This window comes from Rana temporaria, chromosome 4, assembly GCF_905171775.1.
Source record: "Rana temporaria chromosome 4, aRanTem1.1, whole genome shotgun sequence".
Taxonomy (NCBI): Eukaryota; Metazoa; Chordata; class Amphibia; order Anura; family Ranidae; genus Rana; species Rana temporaria.
This window is the reverse complement of record NC_053492.1, coordinates 217,332,189-217,349,245: the sequence shown is the minus strand read 5'-3', so window position 1 is coordinate 217,349,245 and position 17,057 is coordinate 217,332,189. Positions and strand designations below refer to the sequence as shown.

The following is a 17,057-nucleotide window of genomic DNA, read 5'->3' as shown; positions in this document are numbered from 1 at the left end:
AAAACTAAAATAAGTACAAAAAGAGCAAATCGCTACTGTAAGGGGTTAATTTTTGTTACTGTGGGACAGTGAAAGTAATATTTACAGTAGCGATTTGCCTTTTTGTACTATAAAGGGCAAATTTTAGTTGTTTTAACCCCATTATGTTACTGGCCGATTAATCGATTATGAAAATTGTAATCGATTAATTTCATAAACGATTCGTTGTCGATTAATCGATTAGTTGTTTCGGCCCTACATGGTTCCATTAATCCATGTCCTTAGTCTGCTTGTCTTCAGCAAACTGCTTTGTAGGCTTTCTTGTGTATCATCTTTAGAAGAGCAGTGTGCGGCATATGGCCTAAGCACTGACAGGCTGACCCCCATCCCTTCAACCTCTGCAGCAATGCTGGCAGCACTCATACATCTATTTACCAAAGACAACCTCTGTATATGACGCTGAGCACATGCACTCAACTTCTTTGGTCAACCATGGCGAGGCCTGTCCTGTTAAACCGCTGTATGGTCTTGGCCCCCCTGCTGCAGCTCAGTTTCAGGGTCTTGCCAATCCTCTTATAGCCTAGGCCATCTTTATGTAGAGCAACAATTTTTTTTTTCAGATCCTCAGAGCAGGGGCGTACCTAGAACATTTGGCACCCGGGGCAGATCCAATATATGGCACCCCCCCCCCCACGGTAAAATGTAAAAACACCCCACTGTGCCCCCTGCATCCTTCAATATCTCTTTGTCACTACTGTGTACCCCCTCTCCACAACTGCACCACTGGACCCCTTTACATTACACAGCACTCTGGACCCCTTTACATTACACTGCACTTCTGGACCCCTTTACATTACACAGCACCCTGCACTTCTGGACCCCTTTACATTACACAGCACCCTGCATCTCTGGACCCCTTTACATTACACAGCACCCTGCATCTCTGGACCCCTTTACATTACACAGCACCCTGCACCTCTGGACCCCTTTACATTACACAGCACCCTGCATCTCTGGACCCCTTTACATTACACAGCACCCTGCACCCCTTTACATTACACAGCACCCTGCATCTCTGGACCCCTTACATTACACAGCCACCTGCATCTCTGGACCCCTTTATATTACACAGCACCCTGCACCTCTGGACCCCTTTACATTACACTGCACTTCTGGACCCCTTTACATTACACAGCACCCTGCATCTCTGGACACCTTTAAATTACACAGCACCCTGCATCTCTGGACCCCTTACATTACACAGCACAGCACCTCTGGACCCCTTACATTACACACCACCCTGCACCTCTGGATCCCTTTAGATTACACAGCACCCTGCATCTCTGGACCCCTTCACATTACACTGCACTTCTGGACCCCTTTACATTACACAGCACCCTGCATCTCTGGACCCCTTTACAATACACAGCACCCTGCACCCCTTTATATTACACAACACCCTGCATCTCTGGACCCCTTTACATTACAAAGCACCCTGCATCTCTGGACCCCTTTAAATTACACAGCACCCTGCATCTCTGGATCCCTTTACATTACACAGCACCCTGCATCTCTGGACCCCTTTACATTACACAGCACCTCTGGACCCCTTTACACTACACAGCACCCTGCACCACTGGTCCCCTTTACATTACACAGCACCCTGCACCTCTGGACCCCTTTACATTACACAGCACCCTGCACCTATGGACCCCTTTACATTACACAGCATCCTGCACCTCTGGACCCCTTACATTACACAGCACCCTGCATCTCTGGACCCCTTACATTACACAGCACCTCTGGACCCCTTACATTACACAGCATCCTGCATCTCTGGACCCCTTACATTACACAGCACCTCTGGACCCCTTACATTACACAGCACCCTGCACCTCTGGACCCCTTTACATTACACAGCACCCTGCACCTCTGGACCCCTTTATATTACACAGCATCCTGCACCTCTGGACCCCTTACATTACACAGCACCCTGCATCTCTGGACCCCTTACATTACACAGCACCCTGCACCTCCTGGACCCCTTTACATTACACAGCACCCTGCATCTCTGGACCCCTTTACATTACACTGCACCCCTTTACATTAGACTGCACCTCTGGACAGTGTAGACCCCTCCCTACAATACAGACCCCCCTACAATACAGACCCCCCCTACAGTTCAGACCCCCCTACAATACAGAACCCCCCTCATATACAGAACCACCCCCTATACAGAGAACACCCCCCCACAATACAGAACCACCCCCTACAATACAGAACCCCCTCAGAATACAGAACCCCCCCTATACAGATACCACCCCCCTACAATACAGAACACCCCCCCCCCCCACAATACAGAACCCCCCAGAATACAGAACCCCCCTATACAGATACCACCCAACTACAATACAGAACTACCCCCCACACAATACAGAACCCCCCTCATATACATAACCCCCCCCTATACATATACCACCCCCTACAATACAGAACACCCCCCCCCCACAATACAGAACCCCCTCAGAATACAGAACCCCTCTCATATACAGAAACCACCCGTTACCATACAGAACACCCCCCCACAATACAGAACCCACCCAGAATACAGAATCCCCCCTCATATACAGAACCACCCCCTACAATACAGAACAACCCCCCCCCCCATAATACAGAACCCCCCTATACAGATACCACCCCCCTACAATACAGAACTCCCCCCCTACAATACAGAACCCCCCAGAATACAAAACCCCCCTCATATACAGAACCCCCCCCTATACAGATACCACCCCCTACAATACAGAACATCCCCCCCACAATACAGAACCCCCCCAGAATACAGAACCCCCCTCATATACAGAACACCCCCCCTCATATACAGAACACGCCCCCCCCTTACAATAGTGCACACACCCCCCTTGCCTTCAGACCCATAATGCCGTCAGACAGATGATCATCAGCGCACCGCGTGTTACACTACACACACAGGCAGCACAGCACAGGGGGAGGCGGCTGCAGCTTCACGCTCCTCGGCTGTGTGACTGTCAGTGTCAGACAGTCACAGCCGTATCTATCAGAGCCGCGGGCGCTGCGCTGCCACAGAGAAGGGGATAATTGCGGTCCCGGGTATGGGTACGGCTCGCACGAGTCACACACACACCCCCCCCTCCTGAAAAGCCACACTTCAACTGTGTCTTACCTAGACTTCCGCTAGCGCTGCCTCCCTGTAACCGCGCCATCATCATGCCGCACGCTACAGTTCTCTTCATTCGCGGAGGGGGGGCGTCGGCCTGACACCCCCCCAGGGTGTGGCACCCGGTGCGGCCCGCCCCCTCCGCCCCATGCTTAGTACGCCTCTGCCTCAGAGAGTTCTTTGCCGTGAGGTGCCATGTTGAACTTCCAGTGATCAATATTAGGCTTGATTCACACCTATGCATGTTGCTTTTGAGCGTTTTTGCAATGCTTTTTTGCGGTGCTTGCTGCGTTTTTTGACGTTTGTTTTTACCGCGATTTGCGTTTTGCAGGTTTTTTTTTTTTTTTTTTAGCCAGTATTTTTTTTTTTTTTTGCATTTCCTTTAACAACCAGCTATAAACAGGTTAAAAAAAACGCAAAACGCAAAATCGCGGCAAAATCGCTGCAAAATGCGTTTTGGATGCAGGTCCATTGAATTCTATTGCATGCAAAACGCTGCTTTTTGCAGGAAAAAAAGTCCCTGACCCTTTCCAAAAATGCAGAGGCACAAAAAAGCATTGACGTGAACATGTTCCATAGGAAACCATGTTAAAAAATTTCCCTGCATTTCTGCAAAATGCAAAATGCATCAAAAAAAGCATCAGTGTGAATGGAGTCTTAGAGAGTGAGAGCGATAACACCAAATTTAACACACCTGCTCCCCATTCACACCTGAGACCTTGTAACACTAACGAGTCACATGACACCGGGGAGGGAAAATGGCTAATTGGGCCCAATATGGACATGTTCACTTAGGGGTGTGCTTACTTTTGTTGCCAGCGGTTTAGACTTTAATGGCTGTGTGTTGAGTTATTTTGAGGGGACAGCAAATTTACAAGCTGTACACTCACTACTTTACATTGTAGCAAAGTGTCAGTTCTTCAGTGTTGTCACATACAAAGATATAATAAAATATCTACAAAAATGTGAGGGGTGTACTCACTTTTGTGACATGCTGTATATATATATATATATATATATATATATATATATATATATATATATATATATATCCATCCAGGAAAGTCACAACATCACAAAATATATTGCTCAATATGTTGAATTTATTCAGAGTATGATAACAATTAGGAATGCATCGATACCAGTTTTTTAAGAGCGAGTATTAGTACTGATACTTTCTTCGTCAGGCATGTGAAGGGGTCCTGCATGTCTTCTGTGATGTGATCGTTTTTCAAAAAAAATCGGAAGTGATGTCATGTGTTGTAATCATAATAGAGAGAAGATAGTCACCGCTCCAATTTGGTATGTGGATAAATCTGTATCCTCTCAGAGAAACCCAGGTGCCGGCAATGCACGAAGCAATTGTAGAAAGAAATGTTTGGACAACCGCACTCTGGAAAAACCTTCTCGGTTGCCTTTTATTGATAAAAGTTATCAAACACCATACATCACAGCAAAGACAGGGGCATACAGCTGACGTTTCGCACTACAATCAGTGCTTACTCATAGCTCATGAGTAAGCACTGATTGTAGTGTGAAACGTCAGCTGTATGCCCCTGTCTTTGCTGTGATGTATGGTGTTTGATAACTTTTATCAATAAAAGGCAACCGAGAAGGTTTTTCCAGAGTGCGGCTGTCCAAACATTTCTTTCTACATGTTGTAATCATAGGTGTGCACCCCAAAGCACAAACACACACTACTGATCACTCATGATGTTCATTCAGAAAGGGAAGGAGTTGGTAAATTATATATTTACTGGCCCCTTCCCCCACTCATCCTAGAACATCCCACAGTAACAGGTAGCAGGAGAGGAGGAAAGCCAGCAGTGCTTCGGGGTGGGGGGCAGGTAAGTAGGGTGAATCTGTTCTGCACAGGGTGATTAGGGTGTGCATGGGCACACCCTGTGCGCACGCCTATGGTTGTAATGTATTTGTGTTGTATTTTCGGACGACAACTGTACTGACTAAACGAAAATCGTACGATCTGGTATCGTACGAGGAAAATTTTCGTATCATCAGCTCACGGAAGCCCTGTACTAACGATCCGATTATCGTACGATTCTTCCTCGGACGACATTTTTCGTACAATATTCGGATCATGTGTACGGGCCATTAGTATCAGAGCATTTGCACGAGTACAAGTCCTCATGCGCATTTAGTATTGGCACCGATACAGGTATTGGTATCTGTGCAACGCTAATAACAATTACAGAACAGTTTTGGGCCTCCCCACTCTTCGTCAGGTGCAAGTGCCACATGCACCTTACAAGGTCCGCGGATGCTCAAAGTATCTGTGTAGTTGTTTTGATACTCTGAATTAATTCAGCATATTGAGCAATACATTTTGGGATTTGGCGACTTTCCTGGTTGGAAATAGAGTTGGATTGTGAGAGTTTGCCTGCATCACAAGGAGAGGTGCACCTCACCTGCTTAGTTGATATACTATATATATATATTAGGGCTGTGGAAATTAACTAATAATTCATCGATTAATCTTTAATTTTTTTGATCGATCAAAATTATTTTGATTGGTACTCACCTCTCCGCCGGCTTCCGGGCCTACAGGGAGTTCCGTTGGAGATCCAGTGAGGTCACGGACACAGGCGGGTTTTTCCATGTCCATCTGAAGGGCTCCTTTGCTGTGCCTTCATATCTACATGCCGGCGGGACCTTACTATCTGCCACACGCAAAGTCTGTTACACTTCCCTCTATCAACCTGGGAGTCTACAACTATCCACTGGGAGTTGTGATAGTTCCCTTCACGGGACATCTACATGCCGACGGACTGATGTTAACCCCTCCTCATCTGGATTCAGCAGTGGCATCGTTGTACACATTTTTATACCAGTATCATACTTAGCTACATGTTTTTATGACTGCTTTTGCTACCGTTTGGTATTACTCGCACCATTTTTACAGTTTATGTAGCTACATCCATTTTATCTCCAGTGCGATATTTATTTTGTTACCTACTTGAAGACTATAAAAGTATTAAAGGGTCACTGAAGAAAAACACATTTTTGCCTAAAATTAATGTCTGCAAGGTAGACAGACAGAATAGTGTAATGATTCTGTTAAAAAACGAGTAAATACCTATTAAATTCCTTCATCTATATCACCTCCGGCATTCTAGTTTCTATCTCTCATTCACTTCCTGGTTTGCACTGTTCGTTCATGTAAGAACTACATTTCCCAGTATAAATTGTGGCACGCCCAGTAATTCACACCTCCTTGAAGTCTCCTACATGTAGAAAGTGTCCTGCCGCACAGATGTAGTTCCCAGGATTGGGTGAGCACGTTACTGACCACCGCAGTAAAACCTCCCTTCACGGTGGTCAGTAAAATCAGACAAGCAGGAAGTGAACAGAACAGAAGAAATAGAGCAACTTCTGAGCAAAAACAAACAATGAGGAAGTGAAAAGAGGAATGTCTGCAGGTAAAGGATGCTTATTATGAAAAAAAAAAAATCCCCTTTAATGATATTCCCATTGAGCGCTGCCTTTGTGTGTTTTTTGTATCCTGCTATCCATTTTTCCAGTGGTTGGTAGCTGCACTGGGAATCAGCCTGCAAGGAGGAGATCAGCTAAAAGTAGTTGGATCTGTATGTGCATTATAATTAATCGAAATTAACCGATTAATCGATTTAAAAAAATCACAAACATTTTGATCAGTAACAGCCTTATATATATATAAACAGGAGATCCATGCTGTACTCTGTTAGGGGAGCTGTCTGCAGCCCACAATGAGAAGTAACAGGGAAGAAAGTTGAAGTCAGCTGGAAGGGTTAATGGAGCTTTGCCTTCCTAGGCTCAGATTACAATGAGAAGCCTCTTCTTTCCCAGCAGGGTTTTTGCTTACATTGGTCTTTAGATCTCAGCAGAAGAAAGTTGTATATTTATGTGAGCACTACATGTAGGTGGAAAGAACAGACCCAGCAAGGCTTTTGCATGGACTTTTATTCGTTTGTGGCTAAATTCTGCAGAATAATTCATCTGGAACTGTGTGTTCATGAGGTCCTCCTGCTTTTTCATTTGCCGATGGATGAAAGGAAACACATGGTAACGTTATCAAGACGCCTGTGCAGGACCTGAGCCTGTCTGAGAGCCAGTTCAAGGTGTCGGGAGCTTGCCGAAACGTAGCATCTTCTACTGGTTAACATGGGAATGGCCAGCTCTGCTTCTCTCCAGGACTTGTATCTCCAGCAAGCAAGCGCATTAAGAGAGTAGGACGACTTGACTTGGCTCGTACCACAGAGGGGCCACTGGTGGTGGTGGTGACATCTCCACAATTTGTCTCCAGAGATGCTCCATGGACTGATGACACAGTCCAGTTGACTGATCTAAAGTGCACACAGCTTGAGAGATACTTACTACAAGGGAGCAGTGTTGGAGTGTCAGCTCTTGGGATATGGATCTGCTTAGAGTGATGGTGGCTTTGCTCTGGGGCTTTTGCTGCCTTGTGCAAGGTTTAGGGGAAAGCCATGTCCATTCCAGTTTTATTTACAGAAGACTGAGGAATCATGAGCGAAAGGAGATCCAAAGAGAGATCCTCTCCATCCTTGGCTTGCCACATAGACCCAGGCCATTCTCACCTGGCAAGCAGGCTTCTTCTGCACCTCTCTTCATGCTGGACCTCTACAATGTCATGGCTAATGAAGAAGAACATGACATGATGGGGTATACCTTGAGTGGATCTATGATGGAGAGCAGGGGACTGAGAAAAGGTTACCCAACAGTAGCTAATGGTTATTCTCGGAAAGCCCAAGCTTATCGCACAGCCCCACTGACCACCCAAAGCCCACCTTTGGCCAGTCTACATGACACCAACTTCCTCAATGATGCTGATATGGTCATGAGCTTTGTCAACCTTGGTATGTATCACAAAACACAATTACTGTATTTCTCTACTTCTGTACCAATAACATGTCTATAAGATGGCCATACACTATATAATCTGGTTGTACAATCTCTGTACAAGATTGAGGACAAACCTAAACAGTCCATTTAATTCGTATCAATGAAGGCAGGCCCTGGTACTATATAGCTGATGGTAGAGCTAAGGCTCCTTTTTAGCAGATTGGTGTGTATGCTGCAGTAAAATCAGTTTTCCAATAAACATAGTTCACACCATTGCATTATGTTCCAGTGCTTTATAAAATAATTAAAAAAAAGGACAGTAGAGTATATTATATAACATGATTGTACAATCTCTGGTAAACCTCTTTCTGATTGAACACAACTCTAATATGAAGACAACCCAAAACAACCCATTATTAGTATCAAACCCTTGCACTATAACTGATGATAGATCTAGGGATCCATAAGACCAGATGCAGTCGGTGCAATCTTTTAAATACACCCACAAAGCATGCATAGTCAATGTTTTCTAATCACTATTTCTCAACATTGTGTTGTGTTCCAGTACTTTGAATACAGGACAGCAGCTTGCATTTTTTTGTCTACACCTAAACGTGCATAAGGAGGTGTAAATGCAATGCAACCCATATCAGTGTTAGGGATTTTTTTTTCTTTACATAAACATTATCCAGTTCTTTTTTTTTCAATGTTATACATGTATTATGTATATCCTCAGATGCAGATTTTAGGATTTTGTGTTACAGTCATGCGTTTTACGCACCTGTGTGAATGTCACCATTGAAAACAATGCAGCTGCGTTCAGATCCATAAATACAAAAGGGGTTGTAAATAAATTTTTCATGGCTGTGTGAATGAGGCTTATAATAAAAAAAAGCAAATGTAAGACAAACGCATGTGAACGCGCATACGGAACTGCACACTGGATGCTGGGAATGCAGTATATGTGCCTAATGGCCTGTACACACAATCGGACAACAGATTGACTTTTTTCACTTAATAGTAGCAGGTAGAAATTGAATAGGTTCACGAAAATTCTCGTACGACAGAAAAAAAATAATCGAAAGTAATATCATGTGTTGTAATATATTTGTATTGTATTTTCGGACGACAGCTATACTGACGAACGAAGACCGTACGAGGAAAATTTTCATGCTTGTCCGATAAAATAATATCGGATGAATTGTCCTGATCAGCTCTCGAAAGCTCTGTACTAACGATCCGATTATCGTACGATCGCATCAAAAGCGGTATTTTTCGTCCGATTTTTGGATCGTTTGTACGAGCCATAAGTGCCCATTCACACTGTATTGTTTCAACACAAGAGCGACAACAAGTGTGCATATATTCCTAAAAATATGTGGCGTTCACATCTTTTATATGTTGTGCAGCACAACTTGGAAAATACGACCCATCTGATTTTCTATTGGTTCTGCAGCATTGTGAGGCCCCGTACACACGACCGAGAAACTCGATGGGCAAAACACATCGTTTTGCTTGTCGAGTTCCTTGTTCGGCTGTCAGAAAACTCGTCGAGCCAAATTTTCCCATTGCCCAACGAGGAAACAGAGAACATGCTCCCTATTTGGCTCGACGAGTTTCCCGACGGGTTTCTCTGAGAAAAGTGTACACATGACCGGTTTTCTCAGCAGAATACATCTCCCATCGAGTTTCTTGCTGGATTCTGCCGAGAAAACCGGTTGTGTGTACGGGGCCTGAGGTGTACAGAATAGTATAGTGCATCATAACACTTTACAGAAGGAATTGGACCAAGTGAGCATATGGTGGCAGTTGCTGATGCTGCCTAACCAGTCTGCAATCACACTTTACACACTTTAACACTGTACAGAGTGAAGAAATGTCATCACCACACCAAAGTTTCCTCAAAAAAGGCCAAAGCTTTATTTTTTTGGTGGTCACATAGCACACTTATGGCAACGTTTCGGAGCCACACAGGGCCCCTTCATCGGGCAAGTGAGGCTTAACAGCACATGTTGAATGTCACAAATAAAACGCAGCTAAATCGCTGATGGACAGGTGCTAATGGGCCACTTTGGAGATTGTACAATAAGATTGTATAGTGTATGGTCATGGTTAGACTGTCTGTGATTATTGTTATAATTATACAGCGCCAACAGTTTGCGCAGCACTTTAGGGAGGCAATACAGCAACATACAAAAAGGCTTATATGTAGAATTGTATTGCTAAAAAAACAAGTTCATAAGGATCCCCAAGGTCTGTATAGAACATGGATTACGCTGCAGATGGTGACGATCATTTAGCCTGGATATGTATTTGAATTCTGTATTAATTATATCTGCTATAAAGGAGGGTCTCCTGACTAGGGCTGGTGTAAAATATCAAAGCTTGACAGCATACTTACATAACCTAAAAAGAACCCCCCCAATCTGTCCAATGTTCTAAATACACCATATACACTAGAGAGATGAGAAATAGATCATTCCATTAGTAAATACCTACACATATCTTTTTTAGCATATTAACTGACAGATTATGTCCATTATCTTCGCAGATGATCAGCAATCCAATTTCTCAAACCTTTTGGTCCTGGTTTAGTTGTTCAGCAGAGGGGAAAACGTTTGACAGGTCACATCTTGTACTGATCAGTGCTGCTCTGTGGTTTATGTTGAATTTTTAACACAAACATGATGGAAGATATAAGTTCCCCATATGGTATAGTTACAGGAGATTGTTATTTCTTATTATATGCTTCATGGCTTTGTAACAAGTTTACAGAAGGTTCCTCCACCCCATCCTCCTTGGAGGGCACTTGGAACCTGCTCCATCATGGCGGCTCCCACTATAGGGGGAAGAGGGGCTCATTTACATGATCCAGTCTGGTGTTCTAGAACAATTAAGACAGGAATACACAGAAGCAGTGTTTGGATCAGCGTGGGAACTTGTCGAATGAGGACAAGAAAATAAACACTTCTGCTGATAGAATTCAGCCACGCAATGCTATCAATAGGAGGTGTCATGGGGCTGTTCTGGGGTAGGCTCCCCCCTTTTTTATCATTAGGCTAGTCAGTGGATATCAAGGCAGGTGTGGAACTACAAGTCTCAGCAAGCAAATACCAAGCATCATTTTATATTATATAGCTTTGATTATATTAGTCCTTTTCCCAGCAGGTCATTCACATTTTGTATACCTCTCTGTACACGTTTGTATTTTTTAACTACAAATACCAGCAAGCAAACCATGAGCAACATTTTTCATTTTATTCGTTTTGATTATTGCATAGGTGATTTCTCAGCAGGTCAATAACATGTATCACTACTGAATCGTATCTATGTATAAACTACAAATCCCAGCAAGCCAGCCCTGTGCAGAATGTTTCATTTTTATTTTTATTTTTTTGATTATTATATGAGTCATTTCTCAGCAGGTTATTAATATGTATCACTACTGCACCTTATCTATACAAAAACTACAAATCCCAGCAAGCCAACCCTGTGCAGAATGTTTAATTTATTTTGTTTTGATTATTATAGGAGTAATTTCTCAGCGGGTTATTAATATGTATCACTACTTCACTTTATGTATACAAAAACTACAAATCCCAGCAAGCCAGCCCTGTGCAGATTGTTTCATTTATTTTTGTTTTGATTATTATAGGAGTAATTTCTCAGCAGGTTATTAATACGTATCACTACTTCACTTTATGTATACAAAAACTACAAATCCCAGCAAGCCAACCCTGTGCAGAATGTTTCATTTATTTTGTTTTGATTTTTATACGAGTAATTTCTCAGCAGGTTATTAATATGTATTACTATTGCACCTTATCTATATATAAACTACAAATCCCAGCAAACCAGCCCTGTGCAGACTGTTTCATTTTGTTTTTGTTTGATTCATATATAAGTAATTTCTTAGCAGGTCATTAAAATGTATCACTACTGCATAGATATAAACTAAAAATCCTTGCAAGTCAACGGTGAGCAGAATTTTTTTTATTTTTTTTAGTTTTCATTATTACATAAGTAATTTCTCAGCAGGCCATTATTATGCATCACTACTGCTCCTTATTATTTGTATTTGTTTTTAACTACAACTCCCAGCAAGCTAACCCTGAGCAGATTTTTTTTTATTATTGTATAAGTAGTTTCTCAGCAGGTCATTAAAACGTATCACTACTGCACCTTATCCATATATTTCTTTGTAAACCAGGCAACCTCCTATATTTATTGAACTACAAGTCTCAGCAAGCTCAGGCACAATTGTATTTTTTTCCAGGAGGCTGTTGCACTTTATTTACATGTAAACCAGACAACCTCCTGTATTTATTCATTATAAAATCCCAACAAGCCAAGCTGAGCAAAACTCTCAATTTTTTTTACTTCTGATTATTGTATAACTCATTTGCCAGCAGGTCATTCATGTGTCCCTACTGCACTTTATCTATACATTTTCTTGTACACTTGAAGGTAACCTCCTGTATTGAACTACACGGTTCAGAACGCCAAGATTAGGCACAATCCTATTTTTTTATATCTGTGATATTTTTTTTATTGTATGCAGTAAGTAATTTCCCAGCAAGTCTTTAATGCCACTACATCGTATCTCACTTGTATCAAGCATTTTTTTTGTATTTATTGAATTACAAATCCCATCAAGCCAAGCCCGAGGAGAATTCTTATTTTTTTAGATGTATGTAATTTACCAGCAGGTCATTAGTTTGTCACTAATGTACATTATATATATATATATATATATATATATATATATATATATATATATATATATATATATATATATATATATATATATATATATATTTTTTTTTTTTTCTGTACCTTCTGTATTTATAGAATAGTCTCAGCAAGCCAAGCTCAGGCACAATAATTTTTTTTACAACTAAAATGATTAATTATAATATACGTAATTTCCAAGCAGATCATTAACACCACTGCACTTTATACTTTCCCGTACATCAGGCATTATTTTGTATTTATTGGAATGCAAATGCCAACAAGTCAACCCCGAGCAGAAATCTTTTTTTTTTTTTTTTTTAGCTACGATTATTGCATAAATAATATCCCAGCAGGTCATTATTGTATCACTACCGCACCTTATCTCTATATTTCCCTGAAAACCAGGCAGCCTTCTCCAATACTTGAACTACAAGTCTCAGAAAGCAAAGCTCAGGGACAATTTTTTTTTTATCCTTGCTTATTGTGTAAGTATTTTCCAAGCAGATCATTATTTTATCCCCACAATATCTTCTCTCTCTCTCTCTCTCTCTCTCTCTCTCTCTCTCTATCTCTCTCTCTCTCTCTCTCTCTCTCTGTATATATATATATATATATATATATATATATATATATATATATATATATATATATATATATATATATATTTCCCTAAAAAAAACAGGCAACCTCCTCTATTACATGGACTTCAAGTCTCAGACAATTCATTATTTTTATCCTTGATTATTGTGTAAGTAATTTCCAAGCAGGTCATTATTGTAGCACTACTCTACCTTATCTCTATATTTCCCTAACCAGATAACCTCCTCTATTACTTGAACTACAAGTCTCAGCAAGCAGGTCATTAACTAATATGTATCACTACTGCACCTTATCTATATATAAACTACAAATCCCAGGAAGTCAACCCTCAGACACAATTCATTTTGTATCCTTGATTATTTTAGAAGTAATTTCCCAGCAGGTCATTAGTGTATTACTACTATACCTTATCTCCAGTTCCCTTGGCAGAAAAAAAAAAGCTCATATAGAGCGAGTTTAGGCGTGTTTAGCGTTTTTTGTTTTTCTTTTGCCAGAAAACTGAAATCAAAAACGCAAATCAGAAGTTTTTTTTTTCTTGCAGATAAATGCTGAGCTCAAAATATGCCTGTTTGTGCATGGACACATAGGAAAGCTCCTGTGGAAGTATGCATGTGTGCATGGAGCCTGAAAATATGACAACCTCTTCTATTACTTAAACTTCAAGCCTTAGCAGGTAGTGCAATATATCACTATTGAACCATATATATATATATATATATATATATATATATATATATATATATATATATATATATATATATTTATTTATAAAAACTACAAATCCCAGCAAGCCAACCCAAGCAAAGTTCAGACACAGCCTTGATTGTTGTATAAGTAATTTCCCAGAAGGTCATTATTGTATCACTACTATACCTTATCTCTATATTTCCCTAAAAGCCAGACAACCTCCTCTATTACTTGAACTACAAGTCTCAACAAGCAGGGCATTCATTAATATATATCACCACTGCACCTAATCTATATATAAACTACAAATCCCAGCAAGCAAAGCTCAAACACAATTCATTTTATATAGCCTTGATGGTTGTATAAGTAATTTCCCAGCAGGTCATTATTGTATCACTACTATATCTTGGGGTTGATTTACTAAAACTGGAGAGGGCAAAATCTAGTGCAGGTGTGAACATGGTAGCCAATCAGCTTCTATAACTTCAGTTTGTTCAATTAAACTTTAACAAAATAAAAAACCTGGAAGGTGATTGTTTTTTTTTTTTGCCGAGCTGCACCACATTTTGCACTCTCCAGTTTTAGTAAATCAACCCATTTATCTCTATGTTTCCCTGAAAACCAGGCAACCTCTTCTAGTTCTTGAACTACATGTCTCAGCAAGCAGGTCATTAATTGATACCTATCACCACTGCACCTTATCTATATATAAACTACAAATCCCAGCAAGACCACCCTGAGCAAAGCTCAGACATAATTCATTTTTCTAGCCTTGATTATTGTACTGTATATTCCCCAGCAGGTCATTAATTAATACCTATCACTACTGCACCTTTTCTTTATACAAACTACAAATACCAAAAAGCCAACACAGAGCAAAGCTCAGAAACAATTATGTTTTTTAGCCTTGATTGTTGTATAAGTAATTTATCAGCAGGTCATTATTGTATCACTACTATACCTTTTCTCTATATTTCCCTGAAAAAACAGGCAACCTCCTCTATTGAACTACAAGTCTCAGCAAGCGGGTCATTAATTCATATCTATCACGACTGCACCTTATCTATATGCAAACTACAAACCTCAGCAAGCCAAGCCTGAGCAAAGCTCAGACACAATTTTTTTTTTTAGCCTTGTTTGCTGTACTGTATAAGTAATTTCCCAGCAGGCCCTAATTGTGTCACTACTATACCTTATCTCTATATTTCCCTGAGAACCAGACAACCTCCTCTATACTTGAACTACAAGTCTCAGCAAGCAGGTCATTAATTAATATCTATCACGACTCCACCCTATCTATATGCAAACTACAAGCCCCAGCAAGCCTTTTTTTTTGCCTTGATTGCTGTACTGTAGAAGTACATTTTATTCAAAGTCCCAAATTCCCTTGATTTCTGTATATGCAAACTACAAACCTAAGCAAGCCAACCCTGAGCAAAGCTCAGACACAATTTTTTTTTAACCTTGATTGTTGTACCTTGTAAGTAATTTCCCAGCAGGTCCTAATTGTATCCCTACTATACCTTATCACTATATTTCCCTAAGAACCAGGTAACCTCATCTATACTTGAACTACAAGTCTCAGCAAGCAGGTCATAAAATATTATCTATCACTACTGCACCTTATCTATATACAAACTACAAGACCCAGCAAGCCTTTTTTTTGCCTTGATTGCTGTACTGTGGAAGTAATTGCCCAGCAGGTCCTAATTGTATAACTACTATACCTTATCTCTATATTTCCCTGAAAACCAGGCAACCTCCTCTCTACTTGAACTACAAGTCTCAGCAAGCAGGTCATTGACCAAGCAGATCATTAAATAACTACTACTACTGTAACCTTATCTATACTTGAACTACAAGTCTCAGCAAGCAGGTCATTAAATAACTACTACCACTACTGCACCTTATCTATATACAAACTACAAATCAAGCCAACACAGAGCAAAGCTCAGACACAATTTTTTTTTTTTTAACCTTGACTGTTTTTTAAATACAACTACAGATTTCATCAGACCTCAAAAGGGGCATATTATAAACTACACAACACAATATTAGGACTATACAAAATGATGAAGCTACAGGTCCCTAGCTTTGCATTATCATAGACGACGGTACTAAATGTATTGCAAAGTATTGTCAAACTTTCTTTTATTTACACACACACACACACATATATGTATGTGTGTGTGTGTGTGTGTGTGTATATATATATATATATATATATATATATATATATATATATATATATATATATATATATATATATATATATATATATATATATATATATATATATATATATATATATATATATATATATATATATTATTTCACACAGACACAGAATTGGGTATATGTATATAAATACATCAATGGTGTAATATATACACAATACATCAATGGTGTAATATATATATTATATTGGGTATGTATATATTGCACCATTGATGTATTTAGGTGCATATGCACTATTGGGCAATGTAGTGTAATGTACTTTGGATGTGTGTATTGGTAGTGTAATGTACTTTGGATGTGTGTGTTGGTAGTGATGTGTGTATTGGTAGTGATGTGTGTAGTGATGCGTGTATTGGTAGTGATGTGTGTAGTGATGTGTGTAGTGATGTGTGTATTGGTAGTGAAATGTACTTTGGATGTGTGTATTGGTAGTGATGTGTGTATTGGTAGTGATGTGTGTATTGGTAGTGATGTGTGTAGTGGTAGTGAAATATACTTTGGATTCGTGTATTGGTAGTGATGTGTGTATTGGTAGTGATGTGTGTATTGGTAGTGATGGTGTGTAGTGGTAGTGATGTGTGTATTGGTAGTGATGTGTGTATTGGTAGTGATGGTGTGTAGTGGTAGTGATGTGTGTATTGGTAGTGATGTGTAGTGATGTGTGTATTGGTAGTGATGTGTGTAGTGGTAGTGAAATGTACTTTGGATGTGTGTATTGGTAGTGATGTGTGTATTGGTAGTGATGTGTGTATTGGTAGTGATGTGT

The 17,057-nt window shown here is 40.4% G+C and overlaps 1 protein-coding gene across 1 annotated transcript in view; it reads left to right on the top strand.

Annotated features, from left to right (window-relative positions):
* The first annotated feature begins 7,000 nt into the window (after window positions 1–7,000).
* BMP5 (bone morphogenetic protein 5) overlaps window positions 7,001–17,057 on the top strand; it is a 182,705-nt gene continuing 172,648 nt past the window's right edge. Inside the window, exon 1 of the mRNA XM_040349852.1 lies at window positions 7,001–8,046. Within this exon, the coding sequence (XP_040205786.1) occupies window positions 7,584–8,046 (463 nt within the window). The 5' untranslated portion in view covers window positions 7,001–7,583. The remainder of the gene's footprint in view (window positions 8,047–17,057) is intronic.